The sequence below is a fragment of the Squalius cephalus genome (assembly GCF_949319135.1).
Source record: "Squalius cephalus genome assembly, chromosome: 15".
NCBI classification, from domain to species: domain Eukaryota; kingdom Metazoa; phylum Chordata; class Actinopteri; order Cypriniformes; family Leuciscidae; genus Squalius; species Squalius cephalus.
The window spans coordinates 13,702,118-13,717,218 of NC_137136.1; the positions used below are offsets into that span (position 1 = coordinate 13,702,118).

Consider the following 15,101-nt stretch of genomic DNA (forward strand, 5'->3'; position numbering starts at 1 on the left):
GCTGGCTTACAGTCCATAACATCTTCTTTTTTTCTTTTTTTTTTTTTTAAGAAAAGAAAGTCATTCGAGTTTCAACAGCAAATTTGTTCTCTTTCAACAGTAAATATGTTCTCTTTTTTGTTCAATTCATTCTTTATATTATTTATAATGGTCATGATTTTTTTGTTTTTTTGTTTTTTTTGTGTGTGAAATAGCCTATCACAATGTGACCCTTATAGCAGCTTAGAGTTACAGTATTACACTACTGACTCCTATTGGCTTAGACGAGTTGTTTTACATGCCCAGAATGAACGCGGAACTGGATCCGGGGGAAAAGTCTTAAACCTGCCTGAAACTCATTTTATTAACAAACGTGCTAAAGTCCACACAATCGTTTGAGTCAGGCAGCATTATTACACATATTGCGTCAGTCTAATAGCTTGCAAAACTGGGGCTTTACGCAAAAGCTTGTTTTTCCGGTCGCAGAGCCAAATGCAACTCCTGCGTGGACTTGGCTTATTAAATTTGTTTGCTGAAGGCTTGCTGTGCATTTGCTAGAATCATGACTGACAAGGATGATTTTCGGCCCATCACACGGAATCGTAGGCGCGCGACCATCTCGAACGCAAAGAGCGAGACTGTGAAACTCAGAAACGGCGCGTCCGCAGCAGCCAGTGATCCCTTTCCCAAGACACGGGAGTCTCTCACCAAAAACTTACAGGCACCGCTGAACGAAGACAAACGAAAATGCGGTCTCTACGACATAATGAGGTAAGATGTAGTTTACGCCAAGACGTCATGCAACAAACGTAGGTTGTTGTCGTTTTATGGGCATTTAATGTGACAACAGTGACAAAAACGGCGCACTGCACAGAGAGAGAGGCAGGATTCGCCCATGTGCATGTGGCGCTGTACAGGACACTTTTAACCCCTTTTTACCCAAAATACCATCATTTCACTTATTCGAAAGTTACTGAAAACCTATTCCATTGAGCAAAACTAAAAAATAATAAACTGCAAATATGATGATTCCAGGATTCTCGATCATTAGCTAAATAATTCTGCTAAATGATTTGAGATGTAACCACATATTCTGGATTATGGGGGGATAAAATGTAATAAATTAAAAATTAAAATATAGGCCTACTGTCGAAAAAAAAAAAGAGAATAGATCAATGATATGCAATATCTTGGGAGGAGGCCATGTCCCCCTTTATGTTTAGAGTGCAAAAGTCAGTTCCTAAAGTAAAAATTACATTTATTTTCTCCATAAGAGAATTGATTTTGAACAATAACTTAAAAAACTTTAAGAAACATTTCAAAGGCAGACCTACTGCAAGCTATGAAGTTGGTAATCAAGAGAATATGTTTTAGTGAAAGCAATCAGCCCCCAAAAGTTTTTTAAATAACCAAGTTATCAGCGTAATTCCTGGTGAAAAACTACATTTCCTATGATTCTGCAAAGAAATCTACCAATCAGAGAATAGAAACAAGTAAATCTCTCCAAGAAGATATTTCGAAGAAGGTCCCCATTGACTTCCATAGGGTGGGGGAAAATACTATGGAAGTCAATGGGACCCATCAAATGTTTGGTTACCGACATTCTTCAAAATATCTTCTTTTGTGTTCAGCAGAAGACAGAAATTCATACTGGTTTGGAACAACTTGATGGTGAGTTAATGATGACAGAATTTAAATTGTGGGTAAACTATTCTTTTAAGTAATGTTTAGTTTTATATTTATCTGTTTTTAATTCAATTTTGTAAATCGCAATGATTCATGAAATTGTAGTTCTTTCCCTCGTTAAAGCGGTTAAATACTTTTTTTTTTTTGCTTCAAATCATAGCTGGTTGGTTTGGTTCATGGCTTATAACTCTTAGACTTTTTTAAAAATCCCTATGGTAAAAGTATCTCAGGAACAAGGCTGCTGAAAAAGAGGGCAGGCACTGTTGCACTCTACAGGCTGATTTCATGCAGTGACCACCATTTTGAAATTAAATCCCCAGGTAAACAACAAAGTCATGGGCAGAGCAGAAACAACAGCAGGATAAACAGATGAAACTTAAAAGGTGGAGGAGTGCCTCTTCCAAACTTTAAAGCTTTTAAATAGGTTCGCTATTTGGAGCCACACTCCATACCAAAGATCTTATATTTACTGGTATAATTATACTACCTACTTAAAAATGTTCACGCCCTTTTAACAACAACTAAAAAACTAGAGTGTTCTTGAATTGTGTGCTTACCATTACCAATCTTAGTTCTCTCACCTCAGCCTCATTTTCATTCCAAAATGGCGGATTGCCGGTGTTCTGACGAAAAATCCTACCTATCAGATTGTGCTACCAACACTATATTTGCATTGTTTTAATGGTAGGACGTTAATAAAGCCTCAAACCACATGAATATGATGCTGGTAGCACAATCTGAAAGGTAGCATTTTTCGCTAATCGAATTGTGCTATTTCAGGCGAAAAATCAAAAAGGCCCTTTTAGTCTTATTATACTATATGGATTTTAGTTAGATACTTAGCTTTTCCTGTAATTGGCTGAGCAGTCATTTGGCTGGCTCGCCAATGTATTAGATGTCTCTAATACATAAAATAAGTAAGCTTGACCAGAATTCTTGTGGGGGAGAAGAATTTATTAAAGTAGTGTAGCAAAGTTCTTCAGCAGAGATGTTAGCATGTCTGCCTTCAAAGAATCTTAACCCAAAGTCTAAGGGACAGAACTGTATACATGAAGATAAAGGGGCTACAAACAATACTGTGTGGACATTCCACTGGAGATCTTGCAATCTACCCTGAGAAATGTTCTTTTGTTATTATAATAGCACAATTTGGTTCACACCTTTACAGACACAGATAGAGTTGATTGCACGGTGCACTTGAAATCCACACAATCTTTCAATACCAATATAGAAAAATTACTATAAAGAACAATAAAATTTCATTCTAAATAGTTTAATCATCATTACTGTTTTTATTTAATGTCGTCTTTATTTCCTCCTATAGTTGCCACAAGTTGCAGGAGTCAATGCTGAGTTCTGCAAGCAGCTTCAAAAATTACAGAGGCATCCTGAACTGGTGTGTTGTAATGCTGGTAAGTCTGAATTCTGAAACAGTTACAAAAGCCAAACCCTGTTGGACTACATGCTTTGACTTGCCTACTTTATCTTCTTGTTAAACTGTGTCACATTTCCTCTTGCTGCCAAAGATTAGTTATAATAATTGTTACTGCCTCTTATGCTAGTAAAAAAAAAATAATGTTATGGTTTTAAAGAAGCCAACTTGTTGCTTAGATGTCCACTTCCCAGATCATTGGATTATTTGAATATGTCTTGTTTCTGAAAGTATATGTTTATTTAATGAATGAGCTACTTGGAAAAGTTTGTCTTTCTGTCTGAAATGGATAAGCACAATCATTAGGCCTTATGGAAGCTAAAATATCTCTTTTTGGACTTAACAGACCTAATTTTAACTCAGGAAAACCCACACTTGTGACATAATTGTATTGCAATGACACATTTTAAGTAACATCGGATGGTGTGTGGCAGTCATGTGGCATGTGAAGAATCTTTGATTTGTATGTCTGTTTATGGAGAAACACTTAATGCCAAGTGAGACCCAAAAATAAACAGCTCAAAACAGCTTGTCTCTCTAAACACTAGCTGAACATGGAGGACAGCCAGCCAAGTCCTTGTCTTCAAAACTGTGAAGAATGCATTCACGCTTTTCAACTTACTGTTAATGCGAGCTTTGAGACGACTCAATTTTGTCCTCTGCAAATATTTTCAGCCAGACTTTTTTCCTTTCATCCATTGTTGTTCTTTCTCATTCAGTACGTATGAATAAGTGTGTCTGTCTTCTGTATGGATTTATGGACATGAATTTCAATATATCTCTGCAAACTGTGTACAGACAGTGAATAAGGATCTTTGGAAGATTTTATTCTGGTTGTCCTGACATGTTAGCTAGCATTAGTGATGTATTCTTGTGTTGGTTTTAATTTGTTTTCTTCATGAATGTGCGTCTCTACTTTTTTGCAGGTTTTGAGCAATGCACGCCTGTTCTTGGAAAACCTTCTAAGGTATGAACAGTATGCGTAATTTTTTAAAAATGCTTAAAGTCTGCATGAAATGAAAATTCACCCTATCTATTGAATGACTCATCCAGGATTTTTTTTTAATTTGGCCTTGTAATTTTTAATCAAAATGTCACTCAAATCTGTTTTACTCGGATATACGATATAATATGGAAGAAAGGGTATGTCGCTACTTCCATTTAATTGTGACTTTAATGAATTAAAAATGGGAGATTTGTGGCTTTTGGTCCAATTATTTGATCTTAAAATTGACAATATCAATATACAGTACATACTTGATATTAATATCAATCATTCATCTTGCACAAAAGGGCACATACACCAGAATGCGGTCCTTAAACGTTTACAACTTACCTTTGTCTTCAACTTCCCCATTGAGTAGGTGTCGAATGAACACAAAAGTGTTAAAACGCATTCTCTGCTCTCTGTGTTTTGAGTGTCATGCAGATGAAGATGAGTCTATAGGGTTTGTTTGATAAGTGTACAGGCCCTCCTCTCCCTGAGTGGAATGAAACACTAAACCCCATGCTGAGGGAACCATATGCTGTCATCATGTTGCACACTGCTGCTTGCAGACAGTATGTATACAGCTGCCCGCTGAAACCGCCGCAGATAATCTGAGGTTCAGAACAAGGGACAAATGCAGGAATAAACATATGTTGCGTCAGATGTGTAAAGGTTTAGGGACATGTTTGTTTTGTAATTCACATCCATTTTTTTGTGTTGTAGGTATGGGATTTTAGTGGACCCCATTGAGGTGGTGTCATTGTTCCTCAAGGACCCTTATAGCTGGCCTGCTGCATGCCTGGTCATTGGTATGTAGTTTAAGGGGAGCTTAGCATATATTTCCCCCTTTGGTCTATTCTTTTGTTTTCCAGACAGGGGCATTATTAAAATGAGGCTGGCAGAGAACACTCCCACATATTCAGACAATGCCTGTTTGATTTGAAAATTGTCAAAATACTCCCTTTGTTAATCTGCTAAAATGTAGATTTTGTGTATAATTTTGCATGTTATCAAAGATAGAGAAGTATAATTGTTTTTAACCCTAAGTCTTTATGTTGCGATTTTATCTTGTTTGTAGCATGTGGTGTGATTGTATAGTGTGTGTGTGTGTTCTGGCCGTCTGCCCTGTTGTAAGGTTCATCCTGAGGGTATAATTTTTACCCTTGTCTGTTTCATTACAGGCTGCAAAAATTATTTTATTACTAAAACTTGCATTTGTTTTTTGAAATATGATCATATTTGACATTATAACAATTTGTTTCTTGCAGTTTCTAATGTTTTTATACTCGTGGCATTGTACACAGAGAGGAAACTAGCCATGGTGAGTTCAAAAGCCATTCACATTTCTACGTTTAATCTGTTTATCATAATGAATAAAGCCATTGTCATAAAAATGCAAGGGTTCAGTCACTTCACACAGTCTAATTTGGCGTTTGAAATTACATTGAGGGGTTGTGAAGAGTTCAATTTAGAGGGCGAATTTGATTCATTGCGTTTTAAAAAGCCTGACATATTTGAGAGAGCTTGCAAATGTGAACCGAGTATCAGCACATTTACTCAACTGGCTGAATTGAAACTGAATGAACTTATAAACAGTTCAGGCATTTTGCTGATGTTATGTAAGACTTGCATAAAAAAATTAAGTGTAGGGCATTTTTATGTGCAAAAACATCTGTTTTATGTTCCTGGGGTTTTGGTTGTTTTATGTCATTTCTTAATTTGTCAGATTATGTTATTATCTAGGCGATTTGTGTTTTGATATCTGTGTTTTGTGATTATAGTGCTTGGCTGTGTGTGTTTTTGATGTTTGGTCTGATTGTGTTGTCATCAGACATGTTATAATTGACTCTTTGGTGTGTTTTCCAGGGGTTGATCAGTGAGAAGGTCGGCCTGCTGATCTACATCTTCAATTTAACAGTCGTCTTATGTTTTCCGATGGTTGTTGTGTTGAAGCTGCCATCTATTACACCAGGTGAGACTGTACATTATACACACACTTTCATGGTGCATTGTGTACATAATACAACACAATACTTACACAAACACATACACTCTTTCCCCACCATTGACGAAAATTTCCATCATTTGCGAGAAAACGCTTGCCCACCATTGATGGAATTTTCCGGCTTTCCATATTTTCGCTTTTATACGGAAGGGGCCGTATAAACTCTTTTGAAAGAGTACTGAATCTCCTGATCAAAACACATGAGAAGAAGATGCAGACACCAGCCATATCATAAAATAACGCAATCACCAACATTAAAAAGCATATATATCAAAACTACCCAGGACTAGCTATAGGACTGTGCAAGCATTAGGGGTGTTAATGGACACTATGTTTTGATCATCGTTCTAAATTTGATCCGGATGTAGTCTTTGACGAAAACGTAATTTTCTCAGATATTTGTTCAAAATTTTGCTTTCTTTATGAAACTTACCCACATTCAAGTGTTGATAATAAAAGTTATGTATGTATGCATGTATGCATAAATCTAGAATAAATGCATAAATGTATGTATGTATGCATAAATCTAGAATAAAGTGTATATATATATATATATGATCAAAATGCTGGTTGGCAACTTCTTTTTTTTTTTTTACGTTGGCAGGGAAAGAGTTAAAATCATATTTGAGATCTTTAGCCGATATCAAAATGAAATACTGTAATATATTGCATACTGATACAGTATACTGTAAATTATAATATTGTGGTATATTATTATTTTAAATATATATAAATGAATACTATAACTTCAATTGTATCATTTAAAATGATTGATTTTACTTTTTAGTGTTTTATTAACTTATTCAAAATAGTGTAGAAATCTAATATCAGAATAAAGAAATGCATCTCAAATGTATTCATTCACTTTTTTCTGGATAATCATCAGCACAAATAGAAGATCATTTTAATGATCTTAATTAATTGAATGAATTAATTTCGACTATAATATGCCTATCATGTGATCAGGTGATCCAGCAGAAAGGATTGGGCACAAGCAAATTATAAATTGCAGACTGAACTAATCCACCTTTATTCACAATACTATATAGAGCAGTATCAAAACATTGTTGGATCAGAGCCACAGCCTAATGATTATCTGTGGTGCTCATGCAGTAGATGCAGGTTTGAGTCTGACCCTCATTGTGACCTGTTTAGTGATAGACTGATATATTTACCCATTTCAAATTTCAAACCTGAATTCAGAGGCAATATAATGATGCATTTTTGTAGGAAATATAATCCCTCACTTCCTCCTCTCCATACCACAACTTTCACTGGCTCTTCTGTCCGCTCTCATCTGTTTGCACTACGGGAGGTGAAAATGTGCCTCCATCTGTCAGCCTAGTACTGTACACACTGCTCCTGTACCAGACAGCCAGGTCATTTCACAGGCCGCCGGGGCCTCTGCTGGTCCTACAGCCCTTGAGTCCATCTCTCTAGGGCATAGACGCACTCCAGAGCCCCTGCATGGACCATTTCCACCCAACATATGGCTGCTATTGATAAAGCAGTGGTGGAGGGAGCATTTGAATGTGAGCCAGCTCTGTGCACGCTAGAGTGGTGATGGGCTATGAGTCTGGACGTGCTGGGTCATGTGACTATAAGTTATGAACTATTGAAAGTGTTGTGATGGAAGTGTATTTGCATTACAAACCTCTTGTGTTCCTATTTCCAGGTATTAAAAGGAAGTGGTGAGTTCTGTTTATGCAGAATAGCTCTTTCTAATAGCGTGTTTCTGTCATTGTGTCCTCTTTATGCAGTCGGAGGGGCGTTTGCCTTAGGAATCTACACCATCCTGTTTTTGAAATTGTACTCGTATAAAGATGTTAACAGGTGGTGCAGAGAAAGAACACAAGCGAAGGCCCGCACCCTCTCCAGATCTCTTTCGTGTGAGTAAATACATCCACTCCTCATCAAACATTATGTGCGGCCTCTTCTGCAGTATGAAGGGTATGAAATAGATATATATTGCTAGTTTAATATATTTAGTGCACTATATGGCCAAAACTGTGATGACATTTTTGTTGCCCCCTATAAGCTATAATAAACACTATGCTGCACTATGGACATTGTTCCATCCCCTGTGATAATGGGCTTTGTGAATTTTAGCAATTTTGGCGATCGTTCAGCAATGAACGGTTCAGAGCCGTTTGCTCTGAAAAAAGGCTGAAGGAAAATGTACTCTCCCTCAAGTTGTTCAATACCTGTATGAGTTTCTTACTTCTGTTGAACACAATAGAAGATAGTTTAAAGAATGTTGGTAACCAGACAGTTGACTGTAGTCATTGACTTCCATATTTTTTCTATTATGGAAGGCAATGGCTACTGTCAACTGTTTGATTACTAACATTCTTTAAAATATCAACTTTTGTGTTCAACAGAAGAATGAAACTCATTCACAGGTTTTGAACAACTATAGGGAGAGTAAATGATGACTACATCTTATTTATTATTTTACAAAATTTTCACTATCCCTTTAATTCTTGCAGTTGCAAGATTGCAAAATCCTGGAGGGACAGGTTATAGGATTAATAGTGATCATTTTATTTATGTCCTTGGGGTTTGGTCGAGAGTTCAATATGTTTTGCAGTAAATGTTCTTATTCTTTAGCTGAATGTCAGGTTTAATTGACATTAGAAGCAGATTTGTTCATTTCTTTAAAGATTCCTGTGTTTTTAGGTCCATCAACTCAATCTGCATCCAGTGGAATGCATTTGCAAGTGTCTTATCCAGGAAATCTCTCTCTCAGGGGTAAGCTACAGTATGGCTTACATTTTATTTAAGGCAATACAATTTTTTTTGTTGAAATACAGAATAGTGTTAGACACAGATGCTTACACAGTCATTGTTATTTCCAATCATAATTATAGATTTTCTTTTATTTTCATGATATCTAACAACAATTTTGTCAGTGTCAAATACTTTGACCTGAGAACATGTAGTTAGTATTTTGACTTCTTTTTCTTTTCTTTTTTTCAGATATGTATTATTTTGTTTTTGCTCCAACCCTGTGCTATGAGCTCAATTTTCCCCGCTCCGAATCCATCCGAATGGGATTTCTGTTCAGGAGGCTCTTTGAGATGGTAGGCGATTGGCTTGGACATATTCCTGACGTTATCGACAGTTCTTTATATTGCTAAGTTGTGCTACCAGATTTGTTCATAGTATATTATGACTTGTTTATTGTGTGAATATTGCATTCTTGCCTAAATCTGCAAATAGCAATAAATCATAGGAATTAGCTTATTGTTTGCACACAATTGCCGGGAGTCGTGGCAGGAATATATGAGGGTAATTTTTATTTATGAAAGTGCTTCTTGTTAGAGCATTACTTTCTTTTATAGCTGTTGCAAATTACAAATTTAATTCACACAGACACACTCTCTCACACACACACACACACACGCTTCTATTGTTACCATTTTAGTTTTATATTTAGTGAGAAATTAAAATCAGCTTCGCTTGTCTGTTACAGTTTCTCCTCACACAGTTATTGGTTGGTTTAACGCAGCAGGTAAGCATCACAGTGCATTTGGTAATCACATCAAGCCTCAATTTTCATGTCTGTGAGACATTTCATATCTAATGTTCTTTTTATTGTCTTTCAGTGGATGGTGCCAATCATTCGAAGTTCAATGAAGCCATTGCAGGTGTGTTCATGTGCTTTATCTTCTGTTTTCCAGTGCTTTAAGAACAAGCACGTTTTAATTCTATTTTTCATTTTTGTCAGGAAATGGACTTCTCTAGAATGACAGAGCGTCTGCTTAGACTGGCAGTAAGTTAAACAAACTTTAAGGTCAATGTTTCCTTCTCAGAATAGAAACACAATCCTGTGTTCTGATTTTTGCTTACATCGGTGTTGTTTAGATGAAAGAAATGAAGCATGAAACAAATTATGGCTACTGTTATCTATTTTTACACTAGGTGCCCAACCATCTCCTCTGGTTGATTTTCTTCTACTCGTTTTTCCATTCCTCAATGAACTTTGTGGCTGAGCTGTTGAGGTTTGGAGATCGGGAATTCTACCGTGACTGGTGGTGAGTGATGTTATCTTCTTTTGGATGTCTTTACAGTTATTTCTCCTAGTAAAAGCTTTATTTGAGCTGCGAGGGGGGGTACCACTTCCACACCGTACTGCGTTTGATGGGCTTTGAATGCAGTCAATCTGGTTTATATGCGCCATCTATCCCTTTTCCACTTCCATTTCACACTGTACGTAGAGTTTTAGTCTCAGATGGATTGTGACACTGTGTTTCTTTTAGGAACTCCGAGACTATAACATACTTCTGGCAAAACTGGAATATTCCTGTGCACAAGTGGTGTCTCCGGTGAGTGAACAGGGGTTTTGAAAGAGACCGCAGACAGCTGTTGGGAGGCGAGATGAAATACGACACAGTAAAACTCACAGAGACCATAATGAAGAGAGACTATAATGTGATCTGTCCACAAGAAATATATGGTTATTTATAGTTCAGACTGGCTGTGAGTTTATGTGCTTCTCTCTCCTGTTTTCAAAGACACTTTTACAAGCCGTTGATGCGAAGAGGTGCTGGCAAGTTACTGAGCCAATCAGCTGTATTTTTCGCCTCTGCTTTTTTTCACGAGGTGAGATATGCATAAATCACACACTGTTTTAAATATTCTGTCGGGTCATGGCAAATGAAAGTTAACAGTCTAAGCAGGGTAACAACCTGTGTGAATTATTCTCATTTTAGAAATGTGCTACTTCTCATAAGCAAAATCAATACACAGTAATATTTCAGAAGCTAGTGTGTTTACTTTGAATATTTTACTATTAATGCCATTAAAATACCCCCCCCCCCCCAAAAAAAAAGTGCATAAACTTAAACCATTATGTACTGCTCACTTAAAGTTAATCTTAAAAAACACTATTATATTTTTAAATGTAATCTTGAAAATTCACTTGTAACATTTAAACAATTGATTTTAGTTTTTTATTTTATTTTTTTATTAGACAAAATGATACAATTTTAAATATCATTTGTCAGTTATATGAAGCTGGGTTAGAAGAAAGTATTTCAAAACTGAATCTTCACTTCAAAAAAAAATGAATTTGTGGATTGTCTGTTGATGGTTGTCTTGGTCCTGCAATCGGTCTTTGTTATGTGTTAAATCTTCTAACACCAAGGACCATGTTGGAAATAAGTGTTCACACTTTAACATGCTATTCTTTGGATTACGTTATCTGTCAAATCCAAAATAAATCAAATCAAATCAACTAAAAAAAAACATAAATGTACTCAAATTTATAAAAATAAAATTGGAGACCTTTGAGCATTGCGGGAAGCAGCTGTTCTTTGAAGCAGCTGTGGTTTCTAGAATAATTTGTAAAATTTTAGATGTTCCCCACTCCCGAGGCGTCGTCTCATTTCCCTGACTCAGAAGCAGGTGCCCGGCGTTTGGCTGGTAGCCACCGTTCTTCAGAGGAGATGAAGGTCAGAACGGAGGGATGAGGAAGATGAAGAACAGGCTCCTATCAGGCTGCTGTTCTCTGTGATAAGCTGTGAGCTGAGCTGGGGGAAGGGAGAGAGAGAGAGAGAAATCAGAGAGGAAGATGTGTCCAATCCGCAGGTGCAGGCAGATAGTATTCTTAACCGTCTTATTAAAAAACATTGACCTTCACAAGGCACCTCAGAACCGGACCCAGGATCACAGTAATGACTCAGAAAGCTCAGATGGAGAGTGAAGTTTCATCTCAGGAATATCTAAAACTGGAGCTGTAAAGATGATTTAGTGAGGGGTAACAGGAAGGCCAGTGTTCCAAGACCCCTGGAGTTCAATAGAGGTTAAGAACCTGGTTAAAGGACGCAACAGCAGTGCTCAACCCTTCGGTGCTTAATCAATATTTGATGGTGTTATTATGGGAAGTTACCAGCTTCATATAACCTGACAAAGTTTCATACATCACTCTTTAGGATTTAAAAAGGACACATTATGCGCTTTTACAAAGTCTTGATTTTGTTTTTGGGGTCTACTAAAATAGGTTTCAGGCTTGAATGTTCAAAAAACAGTGTTTTTCACATATTTTACATTGTTGCAGCACTTCTTTTTCCAGTCTGTCAGTAACGCTCTGTTTAGTTACTGTCTCTATGAAGCCCCCCTTTCCGAAAAGCACAATGTGCTCTGATTGGTTGGCTGGACCAGTGTGTTGTGATTGGTCAACTGCTTTGAACGAGTTTCGGAAATGTCATTCCCCTTACTATAACCGCGAGTTTCAACACATTACTAACGCAACTTAACCAGGCCACGCCCTTTTTTTTGGGACTTGCTTCCCAGTTGGCTTTGATAACTTGCTTGTTCTCTAAACTGCAGGTTTAAAATGCATAAATGTAAAAAATGACAAATGCACTTAACTATCCATCACTCAGGAGTTGAAGTGTTTAATGTGTATATATATCTCTCTCTTTCTGTCTGCAGTACCTGGTCAGTGTCCCACTCAGGATGTTCAGACTGTGGGCATTTATGGGCATGATGGCACAGGTATAAATATTTAATCTTTACATACAAAAATTACGCATTTATGTTCATGCATTCGTGCATAAGAAAACCATGTATTATGTTTGTGATAATCATCTAAGCAGGTAGCTGAGCTATGAAATGAATGCAATCTTTTTTATATCAATACATAGTACCTTTTTCAGTTTACGATAATACTATTCTTTATTTCAGCTCCCACTGGCATGGTTTGTGGCCAGGTTTCTTCGGGGAAACTATGGAAATGCTGCTGTGTGGCTCTCACTTATTATTGGTCAACCTATCGCAGTTCTGATGTATGTTCATGACTACTATGTCACCCACAACCAGGATGACCCGACAGTCACTGAAGCTCTGTAATCACGCTGTAAAGCCCGATCGCGGACTCGGCTAAGCAGCTACCCTTCGAAATATTGCTGTAAGACTATAGGCTACATACTGCAGTGGTACAGGTTGGAGTACATTGATACAGTTGAAGATTTCCCGGTACAGTCAGGTTTCCATGAAGTCTTCAAATAAATTCACAGCTCTAAGCTATTTTTAGACCTTTATGAACAATTACAATAGCCAATCTATGCAAATCTTGCCTAGAACTCTAAATAGAAATGCACAAGAGTCTTTAGGGTTCTGAATGTGACTCTACAGGTGTCAAGTGCTTGTTTTAACTTCACTAAATGAAACTGGACATATTATTTGATGGTATGTTAAATGCATTACTAGTGGGACTTTCTCACACTCAGGTCCGTGTCCTGTCACTTTATTAGCATTTTAACATTTTCTTACAGTTCAAAAAATATTGTGAAAACTCCTTATACTGACTTTAAGGTCTACTATACAAATGTGTTGTTGTTCTTTTTAAGTGCCAGTCCATAAATCTACATAATGCGATGCTATATGTAAAGAGATTATGTACAGACAGAAATGTGTATTTTTTTTAATTAATAGGCTATATTTTTAAAGCCATATGCGGCCAGACACTTTAATTGCTGACGTGATTGGGTTTTTTTTTTTTTTTTTTTTTTGCAAAGGGATGAGAGAGAAATTTTTTGTTAAATCCTAAATGTTTCGTCCATTATTTTTAATCCATATTTTATGTTTTAAATGATATTGAATTGCATTTTTGTGTATCTAAACTGTTGTACACTACACTGTTGTTGAGATGCCATCTGCGCTCCGTTGTCGGCATTATGGTACCTACTCATCAAAAGTGCGCCACCCTGTGGGGACTGTTGAGAATAAACAACCCTGCAAATGATGCTACTGTGGCACCATTATTTGTTTTTGTGGAGGCATTTATCAAGCGTAATTGTATTCACTGGAGAGAACCGGATGCATTGTAATCTCGCAGTGTGATATTTTTCACAGATCAGGCCCTTCCAGTGCAATTTGTCCTCACATGATGAGGGTGCCAGATCCTCACAATCAGTGCAAGTTTGTGATAAATGGCTTTGGAGATAAGTCTTATAATAGCCACGGGTCATACTGTATGAACATCCTATCGTGTTTGCCGCAGTGCAACAGACGCACTTCAAGAGCTTTTGCTATCTAATAGGCTTGATAGTGCTTTGCTGTGCTGCGATCTGTTTAGTATACATTGCCATACATACAAAAGATTGGAATGGCCGAAGAATGATTACAGCGCAGAAAATCAATGCTGTAGCCTGTATGTCACTGTTTATTTAGCTAAACAACTACTATCAAGTTTAAAACATTCCCACTTTGGACTAATGTTTACTACAATAAATGTAGCTATTGTAGGTTTGCTGTCGTTCAAAAGTTTGTGGTCAGTTAGATTTTAAGAATTTTTTATTCAAGGATGCATTAGGCTATATTGACAATTTACAATAAGGTACAATAAAGTCATTGACAATAAAGACTTATAGTATTATAAAAGATTTCTATTTAAAATAAATTGAAACATTGACAAACATTTCTGAAGGACCATGTGACTCTGATGATGAGTGCATTCACGTCGTCATGTCGTAATTACGAGATACAACTTGTAAAAAGTGTTCACGACCTCGTCAAGCTCTCAGAAAATTCCCATCTTACAAGCTTTAATATGAGCTCTAGAGGCTGTCTAGAGGACGTGAACGCTTTTTACAAGTTGAAATCTCGCAATTACAACATAGCATGAACACAACATCATATTGGCATTGATAGTGTTACAACATGGCGTGAGTACAGCATATGGCTGCTGAAAATGTAGTTTTGCCAAGAATAAATAAATGTAGCCTTGGTGAGCATGTAAGAGATTTCTTTCAAAAACATTAAAAATCGTACCTATCCCAAACTTTTGAACGGTATAGTGTAGAAATCAAATGAAGTAATAATACTGTCTTCATGTGCTAGCCTCTCTGAAATTTCCTACTTCCCACTTCTGAAGTCCTGATTACAAGCTTGTCGCGTTCAAGTGCTTGTTGTCAGAAATAGGAAAGATGAAGGACGCGTTTATTCTTGCTTATTTCTTAAAAATCTTGTAAAGATATTTAATTTTGAATAAAATGTAGCATCCC

The 15,101-nt window shown here is 36.8% G+C and overlaps 1 protein-coding gene across 1 annotated transcript; it reads left to right on the forward strand.

Annotated features, from left to right (window-relative positions):
- The first annotated feature begins 275 nt into the window (after nt 1-275).
- Nucleotides 276-15,101, forward strand: dgat1b (diacylglycerol O-acyltransferase 1b). Its single transcript, XM_079894888.1, has 17 exons — nt 276-750; nt 2,990-3,077; nt 4,024-4,064; nt 4,809-4,894; nt 5,354-5,406; nt 5,952-6,057; nt 7,851-7,979; nt 8,770-8,841; nt 9,070-9,173; nt 9,566-9,604; nt 9,699-9,740; nt 9,821-9,865; nt 10,015-10,127; nt 10,353-10,418; nt 10,608-10,695; nt 12,529-12,591; nt 12,781-15,101. The coding sequence occupies exons 1-17, from the start codon at nt 542-544 to the stop codon at nt 12,943-12,945; spliced, it is 1,509 nt and encodes a 502-aa protein (XP_079751014.1). The 5' UTR covers nt 276-541; the 3' UTR covers nt 12,946-15,101.